This window comes from Fomitiporia mediterranea, assembly GCF_000271605.1.
Source record: "Fomitiporia mediterranea MF3/22 unplaced genomic scaffold FOMMEscaffold_7, whole genome shotgun sequence".
Classification (NCBI taxonomy): domain Eukaryota; kingdom Fungi; phylum Basidiomycota; class Agaricomycetes; order Hymenochaetales; family Hymenochaetaceae; genus Fomitiporia; species Fomitiporia mediterranea.
Window position 1 is genome coordinate 2,281,606 of NW_006760392.1, and position 22,997 is coordinate 2,304,602.

The window sequence follows — 22,997 nt, forward strand, 5'->3', positions numbered from 1 at the left end:
CCGTCAATTATTTTTTGTCGGTTGTCTTTTGTCTCAACCTGAAAGCAGAAGAAACTTTACTTTCTTCATATACAGAAATTAAAGACGTGAACATTCTGATCTATACAATATTTGTATTCGTATTCATATATTATCCTCAGGTTCTCCCTCGATAAGCTGCGCGTAATCCTCGTACGTCGCGAACGTGGGTAGTTTTCGTCGTTTCTTTTTCTTGTTCAGCTGATCGTCGGTTTCTTGCATTTTGTCGTGTTTTCGTTTTTTGGGTTGTGTAGATTCGAATCCACCCCATTCTCCCGTTTCCCCTCCGTCCTCTCCTTCGTCGTCTGAGGAGTTGAATTCGATGAGCCCTTCGGGTAGGTTGATGTCCGAGAGCGAGATGAGGTCTTCTGCGGAGGAGGATTCGGCGAGGGAGAGAGCGTCTTCCTCGTCTTCGTCTTCTTCTTCGGTTACGGCTTTCCTGCTGTCTGCCCCTTCCTCTGCTTCCGATCCAGAACCAGCACCCGAATCGGAATCGGCACCGGTGTCGGAATTGGAATCAGTGATGGAGAAGTCGTCGTCTTCGTCCGGGTTGAGATCCGGATGGAGGTCTGGGTTCGTTGCTTGCATTGCCTAAATAATAATAATATTTTTAATGAAAGGTAATAAAATGAGAAAGTTGGTTAAGTGTTGTTGAAGAACAGGCGAATGAATGAAAAAGGAGAGGAGAGAGGAGGAGAGGGATGGAATGAGATGAGATGAGATGGAGATGAAGATGCTGACCTTCCAGATTTCTGCTTCTCCTTCACTCTCATCTTCATCATCCTCGTTTTCCGATATTTCCTTTGCGGATTTCATCAATTTGCTCAGGTCTCTGTCGGATGCTTCATCCTCGTCTTCGTCAGAACCATCTGCATCGTCGACTCCTGCTGCGCCTTTCCGCTTCGCCACTTTCTCAGCCTGAGCGTGTTCTTTCTCGTTCTTCTTCGAGAAGTATTTATGGAAGAAGACCTAAACAAAACAAAACACACGAAAAATATTAGCCAACGCAATACCAATCAATCAATCGATGTGGTTCAAGAAATTGTTTCACAGACCTGATCAACTGGAACCTCTCCAACATCCCTTTTCCAAAACACCTCATCATTCACAACTTCCTCACCTCCTACCTGGTTCCCCTTGATGATTCTTATCATACCCGTGCCATCATCCTGCGCACCAGGCTGCATCGCACTTGAGCCTTTCGGCTTCGGTTTCTTTGGATTTTTGTAGATGAAGCGATCGAGGAAGTGCGAGAGGGTGTTGAGTGAGAGGTCAGCGTTTGCGGTGAGTTGGGTGCCTGAGAGGAGTTGGGAGGTGTGTAGACGGATTGTGGGGTGGTAGTGTGATAGGAGAGGAGTCTACCGAAGAGAGATATATGCCGTGTTAGCTATATTTCAATATAGAAGAAAGTGAAGAAGCGGACTAACCAATTCCCACATTGGAGAAGTACCCGCGTTGGCGTACTGTGGGTCGCGTTTCTTCGGATCGTACGTATTTGAGTCAACGTTGTCAGGGTTCGGCTCTTCTAATAGGTTGCGCAAGGTAGGCTGTGCTTTAAAGAGCTATAGAAAGGCAGGTAAGCATATGCTCACGTTAAAGCAGGAATGACAATAAGAGACCCACCTCGCCAAGCAAGTACAATCCCCCAGCAACGAACTCGACACCTCCATTCCCCGAACCGACGAGTAACTGGACAAACCTCCTCACAAACGCCTTCACTCTTTCCACTTTCGTGTCCACTTTCAACGACTTAAGGAGTAAGTTCAGATACATAGCGTGTTTGGATGAGGAGCTGAGTCGGGTGTCGAAGAGGGATGCGTAGAGTGCTCGGTAATATCTGTCTGTGATTGATGTGGATAAAGCGTGGGTGGAGGAAGACGATGTGGATTTTGATTGCTTTGGTGATGCTGATAAGGCGAGAGATTGACAGATTTGCATGATGAGTCGGAGGGCCTGGAGAGATATGTTGAAGGTTGACCTGTGAGAGATGAGGAAGAGCGTGTCGATGTGTCTGCTGAATCTGTAAGAACACATTATCAGCTTGAGCAGAGCTAAATTCAAAAGGTTTGAGGAAAGCACGAACTCGACATTCTCTAACCCTAGTTTCGCAAATGGCAATGCGCGATTAACACCCGTTAGAATCGCAGAGATCAACCTTGAGTTCGAATCTTCTACTTCTGCGAATCCATTTTCATGATCTCCATTCTCTTTCTCTTTTCCCTTCTTCCGCTCCTGCCTCTTCCTCTTCTCCTTTCCATACCGCGTATGATCCACTTCCTCTACGGCTTCATCAGGCGCGTTATCAAGAGGCGTTGCTGGCGAGCCCAGGATTTCCTTAAACAGCTCAAAATACAAGTTAATAAGCTGAACGGCAATACTTCGATCCGCCTCCGTGGATGCAAGCATAATCTGATTTAACGTAATCGCAGCGTAATACCTCGAATGTTCCTGCTGCAAATCCTTCTTCTCCGTCTTATCGTTCGACTTGGTCGTCTTGGACTTCGGAGCAGATTTCGTTTCGGTAGTGAATTTCAAATGTGTTGCTCCAGAGGATGTTGTCGCTGACGTCGCGGCACTGTTGAGTTTGGGTTTCAGGATGAGCGAAGATACCTCGCGTACGACGACGGCTTTCATTGATGGATGAGCTTGCAGAAGTTGTAGAAGATGATATGATGCTCGTGAGGCGACAGAACGCTCAGAGTCCCCCTATATAGCATATAAAAACGTACTGAATAGGAATTTCTGCACAATAGGAATGATGACTTACAAGCTTGTTTACAAGTAATCGGAGAAGGTTTTGCTCTTGCTCTGGCTTGTCACGAAGGAGCGTGAAGATCAGGGCTATTGCTTGTAGTCGAACGTATGGGAGAGGGTCCAGAGAAAGAGTCTAAGTCAAATAGATACATTGATGAGTCCCCTGGAATTTCAGTATGTACGATGTGGAAGGGACAAACCTCGAGGATCTGAAGAATCCCATAAAAGTATTTCTTCAGCCAATCTTCGAAATGCCAAAGCAAGAGATGTCGATCCGTGACGCCAGGATGATTTATCGGCTGATCAATGAAATACCTTCAAATGTAATCAGAAACTGCTTAATCCTTTTGTAATGCGAGTTGGACCAACTTAAGCTTCCTATCGGGCGCGCCTCCACCAACCCACCAATCACAAATCGCACGAAGCGCCTTCAAACTCTCTTCCCTCCCCTTCTTCTGCGCCATTCCACGCAATGTCTCTAACGCGCGTGTATTATACAATGGACTACTCTGTGCGAGGAGCGTGAGTGCTGAGAGACGGTCGCTGAGCGTACCACTAGAAAGGATACGTTGAAGGAAAGCAGCGTCAGACGAGGAAGCGGTAAGTTTATTTGCGGAGGTTGCATTCTCGTAGGCCGAGAGCTCGGATGTATGGAGTGATGAGGCATGTGATTGCTTGGTGGTGAGGACATGTGAGGATAGAGGCGCAGGTGTGCTTTTTGAGGGTGGAAGCGGAGGCATGGCGGTATACCAATGAGGAGTGGGTTCGATTAGCTGAATCTATTCTTGAGTATCTACAAATGAAAAACGAGAGCACGAGTGACTTACTAGTCGAGAGTTTGGTCCTACTTTAGGAATGGTAATTTTCTGCTTTTCTTCTCTCTTCTCTGCTATTTGGACGGATGCATCTGAGGTTGCCTCAGATGAGGTTTCCTCTTCAGAATTCTGTTCAGCCGAACTCTCCTCCTCTTCAGATTCCTCCACTACATCTGATGGTTTCACATGTGAGAAATTAAGTCCCTTCATGAACCCCGCCAGGTCTTTTGACAGCGCCGACTGCAGATATTCATTATTAGAAGAGACAAACGTCAAGTATTTTGCTACTCACGTCTGTCTTGCCGCTACCGGTGTTTAACACTTCTTCTGCACTGTCCGCATCTTTCACCAAATCATAGTCTTCATCATCGCCGCCTAGAGCCAGAATATCTTCTCGCAGATTGTCGTGCCTCGCCGACTTTTTGCCAATTGCATTTGGTGGTTGGTCTGAATTTTTACCAGCATTCTTTAGTATTCCCTCTTTCTTCAGACCCGAGTTTTTCGTGAGTTTTGTAGATGCATGTGCGGCCTTCTTGGCTGCGTGTTGGCGAGCCATACTGGCCCAGGGCAAAGCAGGAGAAATTTATGGAATGGACAAAAAAGCAAGAATTATTTTTGAGTCCGCGACAGTGATGATCGACGTGCACGCAAACTGCCGACGAACTGTTGCTGCCTTGGTCTCTCACATTATTGTTGTTGGAGCTCTTTTTATCCGATTGCGATTGCTAATAGCAAACATGACTTCTTCTCTTCACCATCTCTCCTTTTAATGTCTACTTCCTCTCTTTCTAGCACTGTCCTGCGTGTATTCATCGTCCGTCATGGAGAAACAGCCGAGAATGTCGCAGGTATCATTCAGGGCCAGATGGACACAGTTCTCAACGACGAAGGCTTGCTTCAATCACGCACATGCGCAGAAGCACTCAAGAATATAGATTTTACTATTGCATTTTCGAGTGATTTAAAGAGGGCCGTACAGGCGCGCATCTGTACCTAGTTCTCCTCTGGCTTCAACTGAATATGGGCTAGACCGCCGAGGCTATATTGGCCCATCACCCGAACACGCAGTTGCACACGGACGACCAGCTCCGTGAACGTGTCAGCACCTCCTACACTCAGTCATGTTATGCTTCTCATATCTGTTATATAGAATATGGGTGAGCTGCAAGGTGCCAAGGTCGGGACTTACGACCGTCATAAGTTGCCAGCGTCCGTTGAAACGGCAGAACAGTTCGCACCATTCCCTAAAGTACTCGGACCGTTCATCTTACAGAATACAGCTTTGTCCGCCGTGCGCTCGGATGGTGGAAAAAAACAATTGAGAGGAATCTACCCTCGTTGCTGATCCAACCTCGCCCGGTGAATGTCCTCGTCATCTCTCATGGCGCTTTTATAGCGACACTCTGCCGAGAACTCCTCCACGGAAAGATGATCGAGCCAGCACAGGGTGTTGGATTGGGCCGTGGCACGTGCTTCAACACGTCTATTACGGTAATTGGTATGCGTAGAGACAAGCATGGTACTCTAGAACGATACGCGGACATATCGCATTTACTGAGGCCTGTTGTGCGGACTAATGCGGACGAGGAGCCACAGGAGGACCAAGTAGAAGTTGACAGACAGCTATAACTGGCATGATTAATTTATTACAACTCGGAGTCTAATCATACAGTATGCGGATTAGATAAGCATTTAATTTGAAAGGACTTCGGCCGACTCCCGAGGTCCAAGGACCTTGAAGGAAGCTTTCGCGCGTCATTGATCCTTTCATATTCGGAGAGGCGGTCCACACTCACTTGGCTGTTCCCGATATCTATCTACCTCTCATTATATTAGCCAACTGAAGACGCACTCTATCCCCAGTTACCATGGCTGCTATCCTCCATTGAGCAAACAGCCTTCTCAACCTCAAAAATTGGCGAGCGGACAGAGTTTTGATCATCTTCCTTTCGCGAAGCATGACTTGAATCTATCAAAGCCGGAGGAGGGCCATACTGGGTTGCTTCGTACCGCTTTCTTTCTTCTTTGACTCGTGGTTGATTATCCTCCTTGTTTTGGTTCGAGCTTTGTTCTTTGGCCTCTTTATTTGCATCAGGCAAGTTCACAAATTAGAAGTTACACTCGTTCATGAATTTCGCGCAACTTTTTGGAAGCGCCTAAAGGCAATGTAAGAAGAGGCAAGGCTCAATGGCTCATACTCTTGCTTCTATTTGTCTGTCTTGCCAGTACTATTGTCTTATACATCTCTGAGGCTCTGACACTATCCACGTCTTTTACCAGAGCAAAGTAGTTATTGTTGCTGCTGCCTAAAGCCTGAATTTCTTGTCAAGTTCCCTGTCTTGCTTGCCTTTCACCAAGTACTGCAATGGTTCGGTTTGTCTTTTCACGGCCCTTCTCCTACTTCCTCCCAGGCTGGTTCAGGTGAAAGCTATGGACACGGGTTTGGGTGGCGCAAGACTGAAGATCACGCAAGTTGCCGACGATATGTTGCCGTCTGTCTGCCTGTCTGTCTGCTTGTTTGTTGTAGCCACTTTGATATTTAAACCCGGTGCGCTGATGCCAACCATGCTTTCTTCTCCCCCACATCGTCCCTCAATGTGTAATACTTCTCTGTCCAGCACTGTCCTGCGCGTCTTTATCGTCCGCCATGGAGAAACCGCCGAGAATTTTGCAGGCATCATCCAGGGCCAGATGGACACAGCTCTCAACGACCAGGGCTTGCTTCAAGCGCGCTTATGCGCTGAAGCGCTGAAGAACATGGAGTTTACTATCGCGTTTTCGAGTGATTTAAAGAGAGCTATGCAGGTGTGCATTTGAGCGCGACTATTTCTAACACCAAATAAATGTATGCTAGACTGCTGAGGCTATATTAACCCATCATCCGGACACGGAGTTGTTCGCTGACGAACAGCTCCGTGAACGTGTCAGCACCTTTTACACCCATTTAAGTTATGCTTCTTACATCTGTCATTCAGAATATGGGTGAGCTGGAAGGTGCCAAGGTCGGATCGTACGACCGCGATAAGCTGCCGGCGTCCGTTGAAACGGCGTGGCAGTATGCATAAATTTCTCTTATTAACTTAGAATTATCCATCTTAACAATATACAGCTTCGTCAGCCGGGCGCACGGATGGTGGAAGAAAACAATCGGGGAAAGCCTGCCGTCTCTGCCAATCCTACCACGTCCGGAGAATATCCTTGTCGTCACCCATGGCGGCTTCATAGGAGCCCTCTGTCGGCAACTTGTCCGCGGAAAGACAGTTGAAACAGCACAGAGGTTTGGCAAGTGTTTCAATACGTCTGTTACAGTAATTGCTATGCGTAGAGACAAGCATGGCATAATAGAAAGGTATGCGGATATATCGCATTTATTAAGGCCTGTTGTGAGGACACGCACTGACGAGGATCCACACGGTCAGGTAGTACTACGTAGCACGGGATAGACAATTGTAACCGGATGGCTTTTATTTATTACTGTAATTTATTACACTCGTCTCGGCGTCTAATGATATGCGGATTAGATCAGCACTTAAATTTGGAAAGACTTCGATAGCGCGTCATTGATTCTTCTATCCCTTTCGGATTTGGTGAGGCGGTGCACGGCTCGGTAATGGAGGTCTCGATAAACTACGACTGAGGACACGCACCTTATCCCCAACTACCATGGCTGCTATTCCCCCCTCCGAGCAAACAGCCCTCCTCGAAAATGGGCGAACAAATTCACTCACAAATGACAACGAACACCTTCCTTTCACAAAACGCTTCCTGAAAGCTGTTAAAGCCGAAGGAGAACCGTCCTGGGCTGCATCCTACCGGTTTTTCTTCTTCGGCTCGTGGCTGAACATCCTCCTTGTTTTCGTGCCCTTCAGCTTCCTCAGTCACTGGCTTAACTGGGATGCTGCCCTACGCTTTAGTTTTTCGTTCATTGCAATTATGCCGTTGGCAAAGGCAAGTTTAACTTAAGCCTGTCTCAGCTTTGTTTAGCGCGTTAAAGGAGGCTAATGACGCCACGTACAGCTCCTAGGGGACGCCACTGACCAACTCTCATTCAAACTCGGTCAAACACTTTCTGGTCTCTTGAACGCATCTTTCGGCAATGCCGTGGAAATTATCGTCGGTGTGGCGGCGCTACTCCAAAGTACGCGCTTGTCCCGGCCCTTCCATTCTGATTTTGTCCTCTAACGCGCGGTCACCAGATGAAATCCGCATTGTTCAGACATCTGTAAGCGTGCAGAAGAAAAAACTGTAAAACACCGCCTTGCTAAATCCAGCTGGGCCAGATGTTGGGATCGATCCTATCTAATTTACTTCTTGTGCTTGGCTGCTCGTTTTTGGCTGGTGCGTGTCCTTCCTGTTCTGGTACTACCCCCAAATTGGCGCTCCGCTAATTTATGCTGATGTTGAAAGGTGGTTACATGCGTAAAGAGAATTATTTCCATGAAACAGGCGCACAAGCGTAAGTTCCCGAGATTATGATATTAACCGAAGCCAAGTCTGACCTCACTGATTTCAGATCAGCATCAGTAAGCTCAAGTTACGCAACTATTAAGCTGCAAGTCTAATTTTGTGATGAACTCAAGTTAATGACACTTGCTTGTATCAGTGTGTTCCTTCAGCCTTGTTCTCTATTCTCGTTTCTGATTCCTTTTACACTCAAAAGCTCTCGTGCTCCCTGCTGCATACCACAGTTCCAAGGCAGCTGATGAGGGTCCATTTAGTACTGGAGAAGGTAGTCTCAGTAAAGCTTTTAACGCTCTTCTCACCGGAGACGAGACAATCTCCCGTCCCCATGATCCGTCGAGATCGGGTTTGCTCGCCATTTCACGAGGGACAGCTATCTTGCTTCTCGTCGTCTATGCCGCTTATCTCAATTTTCAGGTGAGCTCGTGTTTGTGATGGACCGTTCTGATGTCTTACCGATTTTTTTTAGCTCAGAACGCATGCTCATTTCTTTGTTCAACCAAGAAGGAGAACCGATGACGCAGGACACGATATCGCAGAACGTGGTGACGAGGAAGATGAAGAAATCGAGACCCCGGAAATGAGCGCAGTTGCAGCGGGTTCTGCGTAAGTACTGATGTTGTGTTATTTCACTCATACCTTACTCATGGATGCAGGCTATTGCTCGTGACTGTCATTACATCGTTCTGTGCTGATTATCGTATGTTATTCCCTTGTCTCCTCGAGGAAAAATTTCTCAAATATTGGTTGTAAAGTGGTCGCGTCCATCGAAGAGACGGCAACGCGGTATCATATCCCGAAAGCCTTTATTGGTATCATCCTTCTTCCTATAGTGGCAAATGCTGCAGAACATGTCACATCCGTCTGGATGGCAATGAAAAACAAGACCGAACTCACAATTGGTATCTGTGTCGGCAGCTCCATTGTGCGTCTCATTGTTTATGCAGTTATCTGTAGCTAACTCTTTTCATTTAGCAAATCGCAGCATTTGTCGTTCCTTTGCTCGTTATTGTTGGTTGGGCGTAAGTTCTTCGTTAGATGCAGTTCAGAATGGAAATTGATAGTTCATTTAGAACTGGTCACCAGCTTACGTTGTTCTTCGCTGACTTCGAGGTTCGATATCACTCAGGTCGATACTATTTTTACTAACGTTGCGTCATTGCAGACAATCTCCTTGTTTGTCTCTGTATTTTTGGTCAATTTGCTAATAATGTGCGTTGCTCCTTCACTGCTTCATGCCGCATTCATGTCGATATTTGTGTTGTAGGGATGGGAGGTCGAACTACATGGAGGGCCTTATGTAAGTGGTCCATTTTGCTAACCGCTGTTACTATCCCCACTCACTTGTATGGACGCAGGTTGATCACTCTGTACCTCGTGATTGCATTAGCATGTGAGTTCAACTTCTCTGTTACTCCTTGTTTTCGCGGCTCACATTCCTTTTAGTTTGGGTTTCCTGAGTTCTGTGAAACGCGGATTATTTATACCAATCCATGTTCTTCTACAACTCTCGATCTCTGTCTTATTTTTGTCATTCTTAACTCTTCCTTCACTTCTTATTCCGATGCGCTACCCCCGCCCTTCTTCACCGCTTATTTCGAAAATTATATCATTCTACTGATTATTTGTGTCCTCCATTTGCTTAACCTCTTTACACAGAGGAATTTATGATACACTTTGCATTTCCTCGTGACTGATGATATTACTGACATGTCGAATTGAAAGTGTTTCAGAGTTAGCCTTGCTTCGGGAGTTCGACATGATCTACAGGGGACCTCGGGGTGATCGACGCGAAGGGCTTGGCGCTAGTTGTCAAACTCAAGTGATCTCCTTTATCAAGACCAACGGGCGTCTAACTCGGGGACGGATGTGCTTAAGTCCGATAGTAGCAGACGGGTTCCGTAACATTGGGGCAGCTAATTCAATACAAACCGCGGCAATCCTTGCCGTATCGACGGACATGTTTCAGAAGGTGCTTCGTCTTGTGGATCGAAGATGTGCTCCGTTATTGCGTCATTCGCGTTGCGGAGCACTCCTAGTACACCGGACTACATTCAAAAATCTTGAAGGATTTTGCAAAATCACTATGAAGGGCGATATCAATGGAGATATGGTACTTTACACCATTTGTTTATCATATCTGCGATATTCCAGAAATATCAGCGGTTACCCTTCGTGGCGGACTGTTCCACCATGTTGTTTTGACTTCACAAATTTTTTTCAGGTGAACTGTGCGGTGCAGCTCCATTCATACGCACCAGCTATAATGTTGTATCGTGAACCGTCTCCTGCGCTTTATTCGCCCCTCCGAATGGGAGATGCAAAGTGTTACTGGTGCGCGCTGCAAGATAGTGAGACGCCACACACAGTCTAGTCTGGGATTAATATCTACTCAGATGCAAAGATGTTGCCATCCTCTCACTCGATCTCGCCATGTCTACCGAGCCTTCAAACGAGCGAACAAGTCTGCTTACAGCATATCTAGAGAATGGACAAACCCGCGAGCTAAGGAGGATTCCTAGTCGGATACCGTTCCATCAGCGGCTCGTTAAGACTGCCATACCTGAGGGCGAACCAACATGGGCTACTTCGTATCGCTATTTCCTCTTTGGCTCCTGGCTCAACATCTTCCTCGTTTTCGTCCCTCTCAGTCTTCTCAGTAATTGGTTCAATTGGGATGCCGCGCTTCGATTCCTTTTCTCCTTCATCGCAATTCTTCCGTGTGCTAAGGTAAGTTGTAGATTCTCTTCTTTATATTTCATTTTTTTCTCCGACGAGTTCAGAGGTAATAATTGACGCCACACTATTTAACGTTCTGAAGCTCCTTGGAGACGCCACGGAGCAGCTTTCGCTTAAGCTGGGTCAGACACTGTCGGGACTTGTAAATTATACATTTGGGAATGCGGTTGAGATTATTGTTGGTGTTGCTGCGCTCTTGCACAGTAAGTGCATAAACTTGTCTTACACGATTTAACACTTCTTTAACGGTGTAATTCTCAGATGAAATTCGTATAGTCCAGACCTCCGTGAGTTGGAATGAGGTTGATCAGAGATTGACTTTTTGCTGAAGTCGGGTGGTTAGATGCTGGGATCGATATTATCGAATTTGCTTCTGGTGCTTGGGATGTCGTTTTTGGCTGGTATGTTTTTACTTCTTGATAAATATCTTTAGCTCCTTCTAATTGAGTCCAAAAAGGTGGCTACATCCATAAGGACCTCCTGTATCATGAGTCTGGTGCACAAGCGTAAGCTTTTAGAGCTAGTATTTCGTGCCGACTGATATTTACGTCATTATCCAGATCGAGCTCAGTAAGCTCGTCGCTACTTTCCAGCGCTGCATGGGACTAATGATCTTATTACTTTTTACTAGCTTATGTCACTTGCTTGTATCAGTGCGTTCTCTTAATTTATCGTTTACTTGAAGGAAGGACAGGTCTTGACGATTGCAATGCGCGAAAAGCACTAGTACTTCCAGCTGCTTACCACAGTTCCCAAATGGCCGAACAGGAGCCTTCGGAGCTGGGAGGAGTCAGCCAATTTCTCTTGGGACATGGGAAAAGCAGGATCCACGAGGAGACGACAGCCGGAATATTGGCTATTTCTCGAGGAACGGCTATCATACTCCTCGTTACTTACGTCGGGTATCTTATATTTCAGGTATGTCTGAGCATTGACCGGAAATACATTCACTTGGAAATGATTCATCTAATCGAATTTATTAATATCTTAGCTAAAAACGCACGTGGATTACTTTGAAGATCAAAATACACAGGTTGAGGAGGATCAAATCCCGCAGATGAATGTCCCTGCTGCTTGCTCTGCGTGAGTACAGTCGATTTAGTACGGTTTACATGTATCTAAGTTGGTTGATTTAGATTGTTACTCGTGACGATTATTTGTGGTTTCTGTGCCGATACGCGTGAGCCTCTCCTTAATTTCGTATAAAGCGTTGACTGGTCTGCTAACGCTTGACTTTGAAGTGGTTGCATCTATCGAGGAGACGGCAAGACGATATAGCATCCCAAAAGAATTCATCGGTATCATCCTACTTCCCATTGTTGCGAATGCAGTAGAGCATGTCACTTCTGTCTGGATGGCTATAAAGGATAAGACAGAGCTTACTATTGGCATTTGCGTCGGTAGTTCTATCGTAAGTCACCCTCGCTCTCTACCTTTCTTTTCTTTTTGATGCGTTCCTGAACTGCGGCCGTTTAGCAAATTGCAACATTTGTTATTCCCTTGCTCGTCATTATTGGTTGGATGTAAGTTTACTTCAACGTGTTTGGTAAGAAATTCCCACTAATGTTTGATGACCAGGACTGGCCATCGGCTTACTCTGCATTTCGAGGAGTTTGAGGTTTGACTTCTTTCGGTTGTTTCAAAAACACGAACTGACTTCGCATGTTGAAACGTAGACTATCACTCTATTCGTCTCCGTATTCCTTGTGAATCTATTGATTATGTGAGGTTTTCCTCTCTCTCTTTTTTCGACTGTTCTATATCTTACTATCCAATTCTCAGGGACGGGAGATCAAATTATATGGAAGGCCTTATGTGAGATGATTTGCCTTCAGTTATCTTCACGATTATTAATGTGCATATAGGCTTATTGCGCTGTATTTCGTGATCGCACTGTCTTGTAAGTTAGTATACTTCTTAATCTTACCACGTATTAACGTATTTGCGCAGTCTTTGTCTCCTAAAGGACAGGATTATACCGGATGTCAGAAGTATGAAGGTCAACGGCGAAAATTTGAATCATATTTTATTCAAATTAACTTATTTTCGGATAGCACATTATAAAATGCATGCATTTTGTATAATTCATTGATTATATTATTTTTAATTTACACGACATGAAAAGAGATTAAACATGCATGTGCCTGCAAATGCAATGCGCTTGAATAAACCACGTGATAAATTGCACGTTGCTCTGGCCATGGGCCTCCGGCCCGCGGTCAAAGCTGTTCAACATCAACGATATTTCCTGAGCTTGAGAAATTACGGCACACATGTAGATTCCGCGGAGCTGACAAACGCACGGCTGCTTCTATTGAATTCAAGGCATTGTGCAATATGCTGGGGTGCTCTTATTTCTTTCACATGCTTAGAGTGCCGTACAGCCAGCTCCGGTCTGTAGTCTCTCGTTTTGACCGGACGTTAACACTTCCAGCGGCATTTTATAGAAATATTGGTACTGGTATGGCGCGTCGTTCCCTATGCACGACGGAACTTAGCCCTAATACAAGCCTTAGAGACGCGTATAATGTCGTCAACACAACACAAGAAACCTCCATCGCCTCCGCGACCTTCTGCAAGCCTGATTGTCGTCAACGCGAAGAACGAGATTCTTATGGTCCAAAGGCATACAGAGTCTCGTTCGTTTGGAGGTGCACACGTGAGTTCACTCACTTTCTTGCGAACTGTGTATCGCCGACCCGACTGACGGACCATGGAAGGTATTTCCTGGCGGTAATTATGATTCGGCACAAGACAGTTCGTTAGAGATGACTGCAATTAGAGAGACGTTCGAAGAGACTGGTGTGCTCCTAGCCTCGCGAGTTACGGGCTCCGAGGATTCTGGGATACCGGAAAGTTTATGTGACGAAGCACGTAAAGCAATACACGCAGGCAAACGGCTCTTCACCGATTTTTTATCGGAGCACGGACTAGTCGCCGATACTTCGTCTCTCCTGCCGTTTTCAACATGGGTAACTCCATCCGATTCACCTGTGTAATTTTACCGTCTCGCCGTTAACGGAAGCATTTGCTAAATAAGATTGCTCACAGACGGTTTCGCGCGAAGTTCTTCGTAACTTTCCTTCCGGTCGCTTCCGCCTTGTCAGGTCCATCATCAGGAACGCATACGCATCGACTTCCCACTCCTGACTCGCCAAATGATGGTGCTGGTCCGAATTCGACTTCGCAAACGACCGAAGTAGTCTCCGCCGAATACATACATCCGAGTGTAACTTTAGCTGCCTTTGCGCGTGGAGAGGTCGGACTAATGCCACCACAATTGTACATCTTGACGACTCTCAACGATATATTCAAGTCTGGGTCCAGTCCTGGTTCGGCAGCTGAGCGTGACTCTTCTGAGAATATCAACATTAATACGTCGGCGCACCGTGAGCAGGTCGCGCGACTCTCGCGTAGTATGTTCGGACGGATGGAGTTCAATCCGCAGCACCTAGTGCCTCACAATTCACCAGATGGCTCCCATATCCTTGTACTCGAAGGCGACGAAGCAAGGGGAGGGAGGAAAGGATGCTTGCACAGGACAATATTCGTACCCCAGAAAGGAACTCTTGTGAGTAATTATCTGGCCCAATTGCACCCTTTCACCTTCTGCCCCTAGCTCGTATCTGTTCGGCTCTTGCTAACGGACTGCTTATCGCTCAGGTACCGAAGAAAATGAATCTTTTACGCAATTTCGATGTATTTACGGACCTTGAAGAAGTAGTTTCTCGACAAGCGAAATTGTAAAGTATTTATGACGGCAGTTTGGACAGCTAATTGGAAATACGGATACCGGAAACAACATAGCGCCATGTTGTAAGGCAGGGACCTGTCTATCTTTGCCAATAATTTAGAGCGGGCGTCCGCAATTTCCTCGAGTAAGACACCTTGTACTATCCACCATAAGCGGAACGAATAAGTGAGGAACCGTGGTTCAAGAGGCGTCCAGGCACGTAGCACATCTCCAGGGATCATTCATATAGTATTTATATCCATTGGATATCTTTGCTCAACTTGGAAACGTACATTTAAAACTCAGCAATCGACGCATACTCTGTTGGTCTCGTCTTATTTCAGCAACAGGTTTGAAAGTCTATCTTGATAACCCTCGATAGCATTGTCAATAATACAACTTTATACATTGGTAGTCGGAGAAGACTTGAGAATTTCCTCAAGGTACCATTCAATTAATGCACAAGGCCCATAGCCCTCCTGGCAGCTTCCCCAACCACGTCGCCTTCCTTCCCAACCCCGAGGAACGTACCTTCTCCAGCAGTCTTAGGGAAGTCAGGAGGAGTAATACCTTTGAGGAAAGTCTCTTTCTGCCTTTCCACGTAGGACGAATTCTGAGGCGTGAGTGGCATGGCAGGGATATACATAACTACGGATAGATAGAAAAGTCGATGATGAGAATTATGCCACAAGAATGGAAGAAAGCAATGAGAGTCACCGGCAGAATCTTCCTTTCCTGTATGCTCTTGTTCAACGCTGTGGACAACATCGCAGTGCCAGAATACCATGTCTCCCGGCTTTACGTGAGGGACGGGTGTCATGCAATCTTCGAGCCGAAGGTGGGGATGCGAGTCAGGGGTCAGTCGAGGACCGAAGAACCCGTCGTCCCTCTGGAAGATACCTGGGAAGCCAGGGGTACTTGCGTCTTTATGCGGATTTGCAAGTACAAGGTGGTAAGACACAAGGTCTACTGGAGAAAGGGGTACGGGGGGAAGCTCACCAAACACCCAGTTCTCTGGGTCGAGAGGATCCTCCTTTACTAACTTGTCCTTGAGCCTGAAGAATGGACGAAGGATGAGGTATGCGTTCGAAAGGAGAACGTCTGGGAACACTTTGAGCGTCCCCTGTGTTGGAGCAGTATCACTTCCATTGTATGCATATAAGGTCATTAAGTAACGTGGTGAAAGTGGGAAACATCGCGGACCTGAGGGCAAGCCAGCCCTGGAAGGTACGGAAAACACTAGCCTGGCGAATAGATTATCATCTGTCCACGAAATCATATTATATAATTGTGTCGTACTTGATTTGGACGATCATAGAGGTCTGTCTTCGCATTCAACCTTCCGACAAGGTCGTAAGGGTCATGCTTCTTCCAATTACCCTGCAAGATATCGGCATAACAGCTTCTGAAATTTGGATCTTCCTGGACAACATGTTAACCAAATGACACCATTTCTTATGAAGCCAAATACTTACCCAACGTTCGATGCCTCCTCCATCAATGTGTGGTGGGTGTGCGTCCCACTGTACGCCGGGGTGGCTATTCAAAATAACTCAGCGAATGTACTGAGAGAGCAATAACTTGAATAAAAACGCGAAGAGCATACCGAATTCTAAACCTGTCTGCATATGATAATGGAGTGGATATCTCCACTCCCTTCAATACTTGCGCTTCTCCTTTCTCCTTCGAGTCCACATGATAGAAATTGTTGAGCCAGGTGGACACTTGCAAGACATTTGGATGTGCGCGGGCTTGGACTTGTGGTCTCGTCCAGCTGTATTATTTAATCATATTGATTCCGGCAATAAAACTGAATTAGTTGACGTACTAAAGTTGGAAGAATTGCTTGTCTACTTCTGGGAAGCCTGTGAAAAGGTTAACTGATAGCACTCGTGGGAGATAAATCGGTCAAGTGCTGCACCTTCAACGGGGTTTACCTTAACGAAGGCTTTAAGTTCCTCTTTCCAGGACGCTGCTTGATCATCGTCTACCACATTCTTTATCAGAACAACGCCTCGTCTCTTTATGGTTTCAATCTCCTCTGGTTTCAAATTCTTTATCTCCGAAAATTCAACTTGAGGGATTATCTATAATTTATGTTTGTGATTTCTGGAGTATATAAGGGAATCGGATTAGTATACCGAGGGGCCTTGAGACCTTATTTCCTGTGTAGCGGACTGGAGCGCGGCAAGAAGATCATTCCAGGCAGCAACGAGGCGGGCTTTTGACTCGTCATCTTGGGGAAGAATTTCGCGTTTCAGGTCGACGAAGCGCGGTGGGAAAGCCTTAACGCCTTTATCTTCAAGCTGCATTCTGCCTGGACGATTCTTTGCAAGTAAATACGAGGAGTGGTTGAATAGACAGAAGAGACAGCGAGGTTCCTCCGAGGTGCCTTTTTATACTCTACCTTCAGTAGGACATCATGAGACTTTCTTATCTCTATTATAGGCGGCTTGATCGAGAACTGGAAGTAGCATTGGAATGAGATAGACTATGTCATGTGGACAACTATAAGCAGTCTAAGTTACCACAGGCATACGGTGTTAGACGGGTTTTCTTTTACTTTCAAGGAATTGGCGCGAGTACAGGTCAGGAAATACTCCGACAATTTGCCGGTTGCGCGAAACGAAGATCTCCTTTCCGTCACGTGCTAGCTTGGTCTTTGAGGGTTTCCTGCTTTTCAGTTTGAAATTTGACCCTCATAACATCGATGCAGCTTTCTGAAAGCCTCCCAACTCTCCTAGAATTCCTAGTTGCTCTATTCAAAGCCCGAGGGCTAGGTTATCCATTATAAATCATGTGATCTACACTGAGGAGAATTTTCCCATGACCCCACCAAATGAAGTCGAAGGCAGGCAGAGATGCTTTAGAGCGGCGGAACAATTTACCGTTCAACAAGGTTAGCTCAAGCGATGCGATCTTGTTAGTTGCGGCCGTCCTAACTTCAGCAAAGTGATTGAACGTTGGATGGCTAGGAGAGGAGCAAGCACCGTCACACAGCACTCCCCCATCGTCTGGGTCGTGAATCTAGCTTGTTTGACTTGGAACGAAGTTGGGCAAGACCGCCACGAATATCATGAGGGAAGAGAAACTTAAGCAGTTCGTGGAGTTCGTTAAGAATGCGTTGTCGACGGGATTAAGAAATTTTGTCCGAACATACATTGCGATGAGATCATTCAGACTTATACTGTACAGCCGATGTGATAGTGTCCTCCCTGCAGACTTCTTTCGTGAAGAGTACTTGATCAGTCTGGTGAAATACTAGGCTCGATAATAAGGCAGGTGGAAGGAAGCTATATGTACCATTCCCTTGCCCCCTTGTGCTGTATCATCTCCTTAGCTGTGTTTACAAGCTCGTTTAGGGAATTAGCTATACAGTTTTTATATTCACCTTATACCTTACTTGACTTGGAAATATCTATTGGAACCCATCAAAGGTTACATTCTCAGTTTATATCGCTTCAATCCAGCAGAGATTTTGAAAAATCTTCGATCATGACCTTCAGTACAAACGTGAATAACTACAGATTTATACACCACAAATTTGAGGATTCCTTTGAGATACACACTTTAATTACTTAATGCACAAGGCCCATGGCCTTCCTCGCAACTTCCCCAACTATGTCTCCTTCCTTACCAGCTCCGACGAATGTACCTTCTCCAGCGGTCTTTGGAAAGTCCGGAGGAGCGAGGCCCTTGAGGAAGGCCTCTTTCTGCTTTGCAACGTAAGACAAGTTCAGAGGCGTAAGCGGCATGGCGGGGATATATATAACTATAGACAAGGAGCACAATAATAAGAATTGCACTATAGAGATAGAAGTAAACAGTGCAACATACCGCAAGAGTCCTCCTTTCCTTTATGCTCTTGTTCAACACTGTGGACAACGTCAGCGTGCCAAAATACCATGTCACCCGGCTTTACATGAGGGATGGGCGTCATGCAATCATCGAGACGAAGATGAGGATGTGTGGCATGGCTCATCCGAGGGCCGAAGAATCCGTCGCCCCAGCGGAAGATACCCGGGAAATCAGGATTGCTTACATCTTCACAAATATTTAAGCATGATGAGATGAACACCTGCTAGAGGAGCGGGGGAGCTCACCAAGTACCCAGTTCTCTGGATCTAGTGGATCTTCCTTCACGAGGTTGTCCTTGAGCCTGAAGAACGGTCGAAGGGTGACATACGCGTTTGAAAGGAGAACGTCTGGAAAGACTCTGAGTGTTCCCTCGTTTGGGCCAGTATCACTGATATTGTGTGCACGTCAGTTTAATTAACATATGATACGATGAAGAAACATTCCAAACCTTAGAGCAAGCCAGCCCTGGAAGGTGCGGAATACACTAGCCTGGCAAACGAATCAATGACTGCGTATGAAGCCAGTCATATAATTTGTGTCGTACTTGATCAGGGCGACCATAGATATCTGTCCTCGCATTCAACCTCTCAACGAGGTCGTAAGGGTCATGCTTTTGCCAGTTACCCTGCAAGATATCTGTGAAACAGTTTCTGAAACTTGGCTCTTCCTGAACAAGATATCAATCATAACGTTCTGTTTCTCGTGCATCGAATGGTTTGTGTGCTCACCCAGCGTTCAATTCCTCCTCCATCAATATGCGGTGGGAACTCATTCCAATGAGTCCCAGGGTGTCTGTTGCAACGGTTCAGATAAGTAAAGAGGAAGGAGACGATAATAGAATTGATATTACCTGATCCTAAATCTATCAGCGTATGATAAAGGAATAGACATCTCTACTCCCTTCAGTATTTTGGCTTGTGCTTTCTCTTTCGAGTTCACATGGAAGAACTTGTTGAGCCAGGTAGAGACTTGTAAGACGTTTGGATGTGCGCGGGCTTGGATCTGCGGTTTCGTCCAGCTGAAATATACAATCACTGATTAGGACCTTCGGATATGAAAAGGTTGGCGTACTGAAGCTGGAAGAATTGCTTGTCGCCTTCCGGGAAGCCTGAATCGAAGGTCGATAGTTAGCGGTCGTGTAGGGGGAAACGCTTATGCGATGTACCTTCAACAGGGTTTATCTTGACGAAAGATTCGAGTTCCTCTCTCCACAAAACTACCTGGTCATCGTCTATCACATTCTTTATCAGAACCGTACCACGTCTCTTTATGGCCTCGATTTCCTTTGGCTTCAGATTCTGTAGCTCTGAGAACTCGACCTGAGAGATAATCTGTAGTATTTGTTTGTGAAAAACCTTGAGTATGTGAGATGATCGGTTTGGTTTACCGAAGATCCATGTGACTTTATTTCCTCCGTAGCTGTGCGGAGCGCAGCGAGTACATCATTCCAGGCAGCGACGAAGTGGGCCTTTGACGGTTCATCTTGAGGCAGGATTTCGCGTTTTAGGTCAGCAAAACGCAGTGGGAGAGTCTGATTGCCTTTGTCTTCGAGCGCCATTTGTCTGACAGGTCTTGAGATAAAAACGAGGCGGGCTAGGTGGATTGAAACACCTCCTAAGTGCCTTTTATGTTACCTTCGGTACAAGAAAACAGAGGTCATTATCAGACTTTTTTTATCCCAACAATGGGCAGCTGGCCTCAGAAGTAAGTTTGAAATAGGATAGACTATGTCATGGGGACAACTATAAGTTAGTCTAATTCCCCACAAGCAAAGGGTTTTAGACTTTTTTGACTTTTCAGGTAAAGACGAAGTTACCGGGATGTTGTCGGGGAAATTTCCCTGAATTGTGAACGGCAAATCGTCGGAGTAATTTGTCAACTGAACAAGTTATGTAATCAATCGTGCGAGTCCTGAATCGCGACGCATACCAATCATCCCCCCGATAATTTGCCGAAAGTGAGAAGTGCAGATCCTTTTATATCCCGTGTCGAAGTGGTCCGCAAACTTTTCCAGTTTGTTTTTCGGTTTCAGTCTGAATATTGATCCTCAAGACAATATCGATGCTTGCTACTGGAGGCTTTCCGACTACCTCAGATTTCTAGCTGCTTAAATCATAACTTGGGAGCTAGGGAGTAGGGACTCATCATTAACGAAGCGATCTATGGGGATATGGAAGAGAGCCTTCTTTAAGTTCTTAAATTCCCATGACCCCACCTTTATGAATTCGAAGACAAAGAAAGGATGCTTTAGAGCGGCGGAACAGTTTACCGTTCAACAAGCACCAAGGCGTCATGCGCGTTTCAAGCCCTATTCTCGGAGGATGGCTCAAGCGTCGAGTTATTGTTACTGGGGGCGCCTCTGGTTTCGGTGAGGCTACTGTGCGATGGATGGCTAGTAGAGGAGCCAGCGTCGTTATTGCGGACATTGTATGGCTCCCTGTCTATCATCCTTAGCTATGATTCTAGCTTGTTTCCATAGAACGAGGAGAGAGGCAAGAGTCTCGCAAACGCCTTTGGGAAAGAGAAACTCAAGGGTTCCGTGACATTTATTAAGAGTGCGTTGATGACAGAAGATGTCTTTGGCGTCCTAATGCGCGTTGCAATGAGCTCATTCGGTCTTATACTGTGCAGCCGATGTGACAAAGTCCTCCTCGTGGACTTCTCTTGTGAAGGGTACCCTTGATCAGTTTGGTGGTCTAGACGTTCTCGTTAACAATGCAGGTGGAAGCTATGTGAACAAGGTGCGTCGTGTTCTCGCTCCCTTATACCGCGATTCATCGATAGCCATACTCTATTTTAAAAGGCTACACTCGAAGCCACGGAAGCAGACTTTAACAAATGCATTGACTTGAACGTGCGCTCCATGTTCCACTGCGTTTCGGCCGTCGTGCCGCACTTCCTCTCCGAAGAACAAGGCGTCATTGTGAATGGTAGGTTTCTCTCGGACTTACATGGACGACGGGCGTACAACTGCTGTTTTTATTTGTCTTCATTACTCATGTTTTCTGGTAGTCTCGAGTACTGCTGCTATCCGGTATGCGACTTGATTTGTGTTCTTACAGCTCTTTGTTCTCCTCGAGCTGATTTGCTGTATGGCATGTCAATTACAGGCCTCGTGGAGGGCTGACATGGTACAGTTGCGTAATGAGAGCCGTACCCCGATAGGACACGCTAATGCTTCTTTTTAATATTAACGCGGCCGACTCAAACTAGACGCTTCAAAAGCCGCGGTCAACATCGCCACGAAGAGTCTAGCAGTCGAATACGCTAAGCAAGGGATTCGTGTGAACGCCGTCTGCCCCGTTGCAGGTCATACACCTCTTCTCGCGACCTTCCTCGGCAAGGCAAGGCATTTCCCCAATATTTTCTGGCTTGCTTACCGATGAGTTCCTTGCCTTAAGAACTCAGAGGCTTCGTTCGCGGCAACAGTGCCGATGGGACGTCTCAATGAGCCGGAAGATGTAGCGTCTGCAATTGGATGGTTGGCCTCTGATGAAGCCAAGTTCGTAACGGGCGTATGCCTTGAAGTGGACGGTGGACGCTGCGTCTGACCTTACGCACCGCGTGCGTATGCGCCTTTCGAGATGGCTATTGGAATACTGTTGGTAATGTTGGTAATGCACGGTTAAAAGTGTAGTTATGCTTAGTGCGTCGCTGTCTGGAATCTGATAGGCGATAGCATACGTTGGGATGATCAAAATAAATTTGAAGTTATAGATCTACTAGCAGGTTTGTTTGCAGAGGAGGATGTTGTCCGCCTTTGTGCGAAAAGCAGCCAATCTTTCCCGAACGGCATACGGGACGCAGCAACCGCAATTCCTCTCTTTGCCTTTAGCCTTGTACTTTCGTCACTTATTGTTAAGTAGCCCGATCCCTCCGCCGTACTCGTGTATTAAAAATAAACAGACAAATTTTACTGAAGTGCCTGTCGACCTTATGCTCATTCCCCTATTGCCAAGCTTTATTTAGCCACTATGAACAAGCAAGCACACGACTTATTCACGTATCAGCGAACCTGGAGATGATCAGAGACAACAGATTTATGGATAGTTTGATGGGATAATAGGGAGCTATTTGGAGATGACAGCCGTCTGATAGATGTTCGGCAAGGATGCGGGAGAAGAGGGACACGATCATGGCTCTCGACGGCGGGCCGGACAGGAACGCGGATTGAGGTGAACGAAGGTGAGTGGAGGCTTTTCTGACTGCGTCAAGATCGAGACCATGAAGAATACAAGCCTTCTGGTACCTTTTTCCTCGCATTACGCAAGGTGCCTGTAAGTATGCTGGCAGTCGAGCCAGCGGAGTTTGCGGTCGACGTGTGAAGAGAAAGTACCCTCTGTGGTTTGTAACGTGGGCATTCCAGCTATCCATATACTAACGGACTTTGGCCAAGCAAGAGAACGAAAGAATAGAATATGGCGGAGCCAGCGGGAGAAGACAAAGAAGCGAACAATATTGTTGAGACGCACAGCGTTTTGCGGCTGTTTGGAGTAGATCGAAGGGAAGAGCGCCGCTCTGACAGCCAGCGGACAGTATCTACACAAATGCTCGCACAAAATGCGGACTAGAAGTGCGGCATTGGCACAGCCAGCGTTAATGGTGTGTATAGCAGCCCG

The 22,997-nt window shown here is 46.3% G+C and overlaps 7 protein-coding genes across 7 annotated transcripts; 4 read left to right on the top strand and 3 right to left on the bottom strand.

The window, feature by feature from the left end:
• Window positions 1–123: 123 nt before the first annotated feature.
• Window positions 124–4,143, bottom strand: FOMMEDRAFT_168748 (CBF-domain-containing protein; the record flags this gene model as incomplete). The annotated part of the gene is made up of 11 exons (XM_007267593.1): window positions 124–609; window positions 760–987; window positions 1,074–1,376; window positions 1,446–1,580; window positions 1,642–2,038; window positions 2,102–2,724; window positions 2,786–2,905; window positions 2,973–3,087; window positions 3,142–3,545; window positions 3,600–3,827; window positions 3,880–4,143. 11 exons carry the CDS (start codon window positions 4,141–4,143, stop codon window positions 124–126), a joined length of 3,303 nt encoding a protein of 1,100 aa, XP_007267655.1.
• A 213-nt stretch (window positions 4,144–4,356) lies between these two features.
• FOMMEDRAFT_109491 (phosphoglycerate mutase-like protein) lies at window positions 4,357–5,243 on the top strand (the record flags this gene model as incomplete). Its single annotated transcript, XM_007267594.1, has 4 exons — window positions 4,357–4,560; window positions 4,626–4,685; window positions 4,738–4,817; window positions 4,868–5,243. 4 exons carry the CDS (start codon window positions 4,357–4,359, stop codon window positions 5,214–5,216), a joined length of 693 nt encoding a protein of 230 aa, XP_007267656.1. The 3' UTR covers window positions 5,217–5,243.
• A 2,007-nt stretch (window positions 5,244–7,250) lies between these two features.
• Window positions 7,251–9,638, top strand: FOMMEDRAFT_109493 (Calcium/proton exchanger; the record flags this gene model as incomplete). Its single annotated transcript, XM_007267595.1, has 17 exons — window positions 7,251–7,539; window positions 7,612–7,725; window positions 7,784–7,809; window positions 7,868–7,925; window positions 7,995–8,043; window positions 8,101–8,110; window positions 8,168–8,189; window positions 8,248–8,465; window positions 8,518–8,654; window positions 8,705–8,748; window positions 8,804–8,973; window positions 9,024–9,070; window positions 9,122–9,161; window positions 9,214–9,260; window positions 9,316–9,348; window positions 9,407–9,441; window positions 9,495–9,638. The coding sequence occupies 17 exons, from the start codon at window positions 7,251–7,253 to the stop codon at window positions 9,506–9,508; spliced, it is 1,353 nt and encodes a 450-aa protein (XP_007267657.1). The 3' UTR covers window positions 9,509–9,638.
• A 3,676-nt stretch (window positions 9,639–13,314) lies between these two features.
• On the top strand, window positions 13,315–14,534 carry FOMMEDRAFT_134824 (uncharacterized protein; the record flags this gene model as incomplete). The annotated part of the gene is made up of 4 exons (XM_007267596.1): window positions 13,315–13,446; window positions 13,508–13,782; window positions 13,839–14,358; window positions 14,451–14,534. The coding sequence occupies 4 exons, from the start codon at window positions 13,315–13,317 to the stop codon at window positions 14,532–14,534; spliced, it is 1,011 nt and encodes a 336-aa protein (XP_007267658.1).
• A 440-nt stretch (window positions 14,535–14,974) lies between these two features.
• Window positions 14,975–16,832, bottom strand: FOMMEDRAFT_29309 (DUF1479-domain-containing protein; the record flags this gene model as incomplete). The annotated part of the gene is made up of 10 exons (XM_007267597.1): window positions 14,975–15,168; window positions 15,238–15,444; window positions 15,520–15,662; window positions 15,724–15,764; window positions 15,820–15,942; window positions 15,996–16,059; window positions 16,127–16,294; window positions 16,349–16,385; window positions 16,442–16,607; window positions 16,662–16,832. 10 exons carry the CDS (start codon window positions 16,830–16,832, stop codon window positions 14,975–14,977), a joined length of 1,314 nt encoding a protein of 437 aa, XP_007267659.1.
• A 1,266-nt stretch (window positions 16,833–18,098) lies between these two features.
• On the bottom strand, window positions 18,099–19,936 carry FOMMEDRAFT_157460 (DUF1479-domain-containing protein; the record flags this gene model as incomplete). The annotated part of the gene is made up of 10 exons (XM_007267598.1): window positions 18,099–18,292; window positions 18,358–18,564; window positions 18,624–18,766; window positions 18,827–18,867; window positions 18,923–19,045; window positions 19,107–19,170; window positions 19,229–19,396; window positions 19,450–19,486; window positions 19,544–19,709; window positions 19,766–19,936. 10 exons carry the CDS (start codon window positions 19,934–19,936, stop codon window positions 18,099–18,101), a joined length of 1,314 nt encoding a protein of 437 aa, XP_007267660.1.
• A 734-nt stretch (window positions 19,937–20,670) lies between these two features.
• On the top strand, window positions 20,671–21,929 carry FOMMEDRAFT_134826 (oxidoreductase; the record flags this gene model as incomplete). The annotated part of the gene is made up of 8 exons (XM_007267599.1): window positions 20,671–20,805; window positions 20,858–20,933; window positions 21,010–21,119; window positions 21,182–21,308; window positions 21,391–21,412; window positions 21,489–21,514; window positions 21,592–21,722; window positions 21,780–21,929. 8 exons carry the CDS (start codon window positions 20,671–20,673, stop codon window positions 21,927–21,929), a joined length of 777 nt encoding a protein of 258 aa, XP_007267661.1.
• Window positions 21,930–22,997: the final 1,068 nt, after the last annotated feature.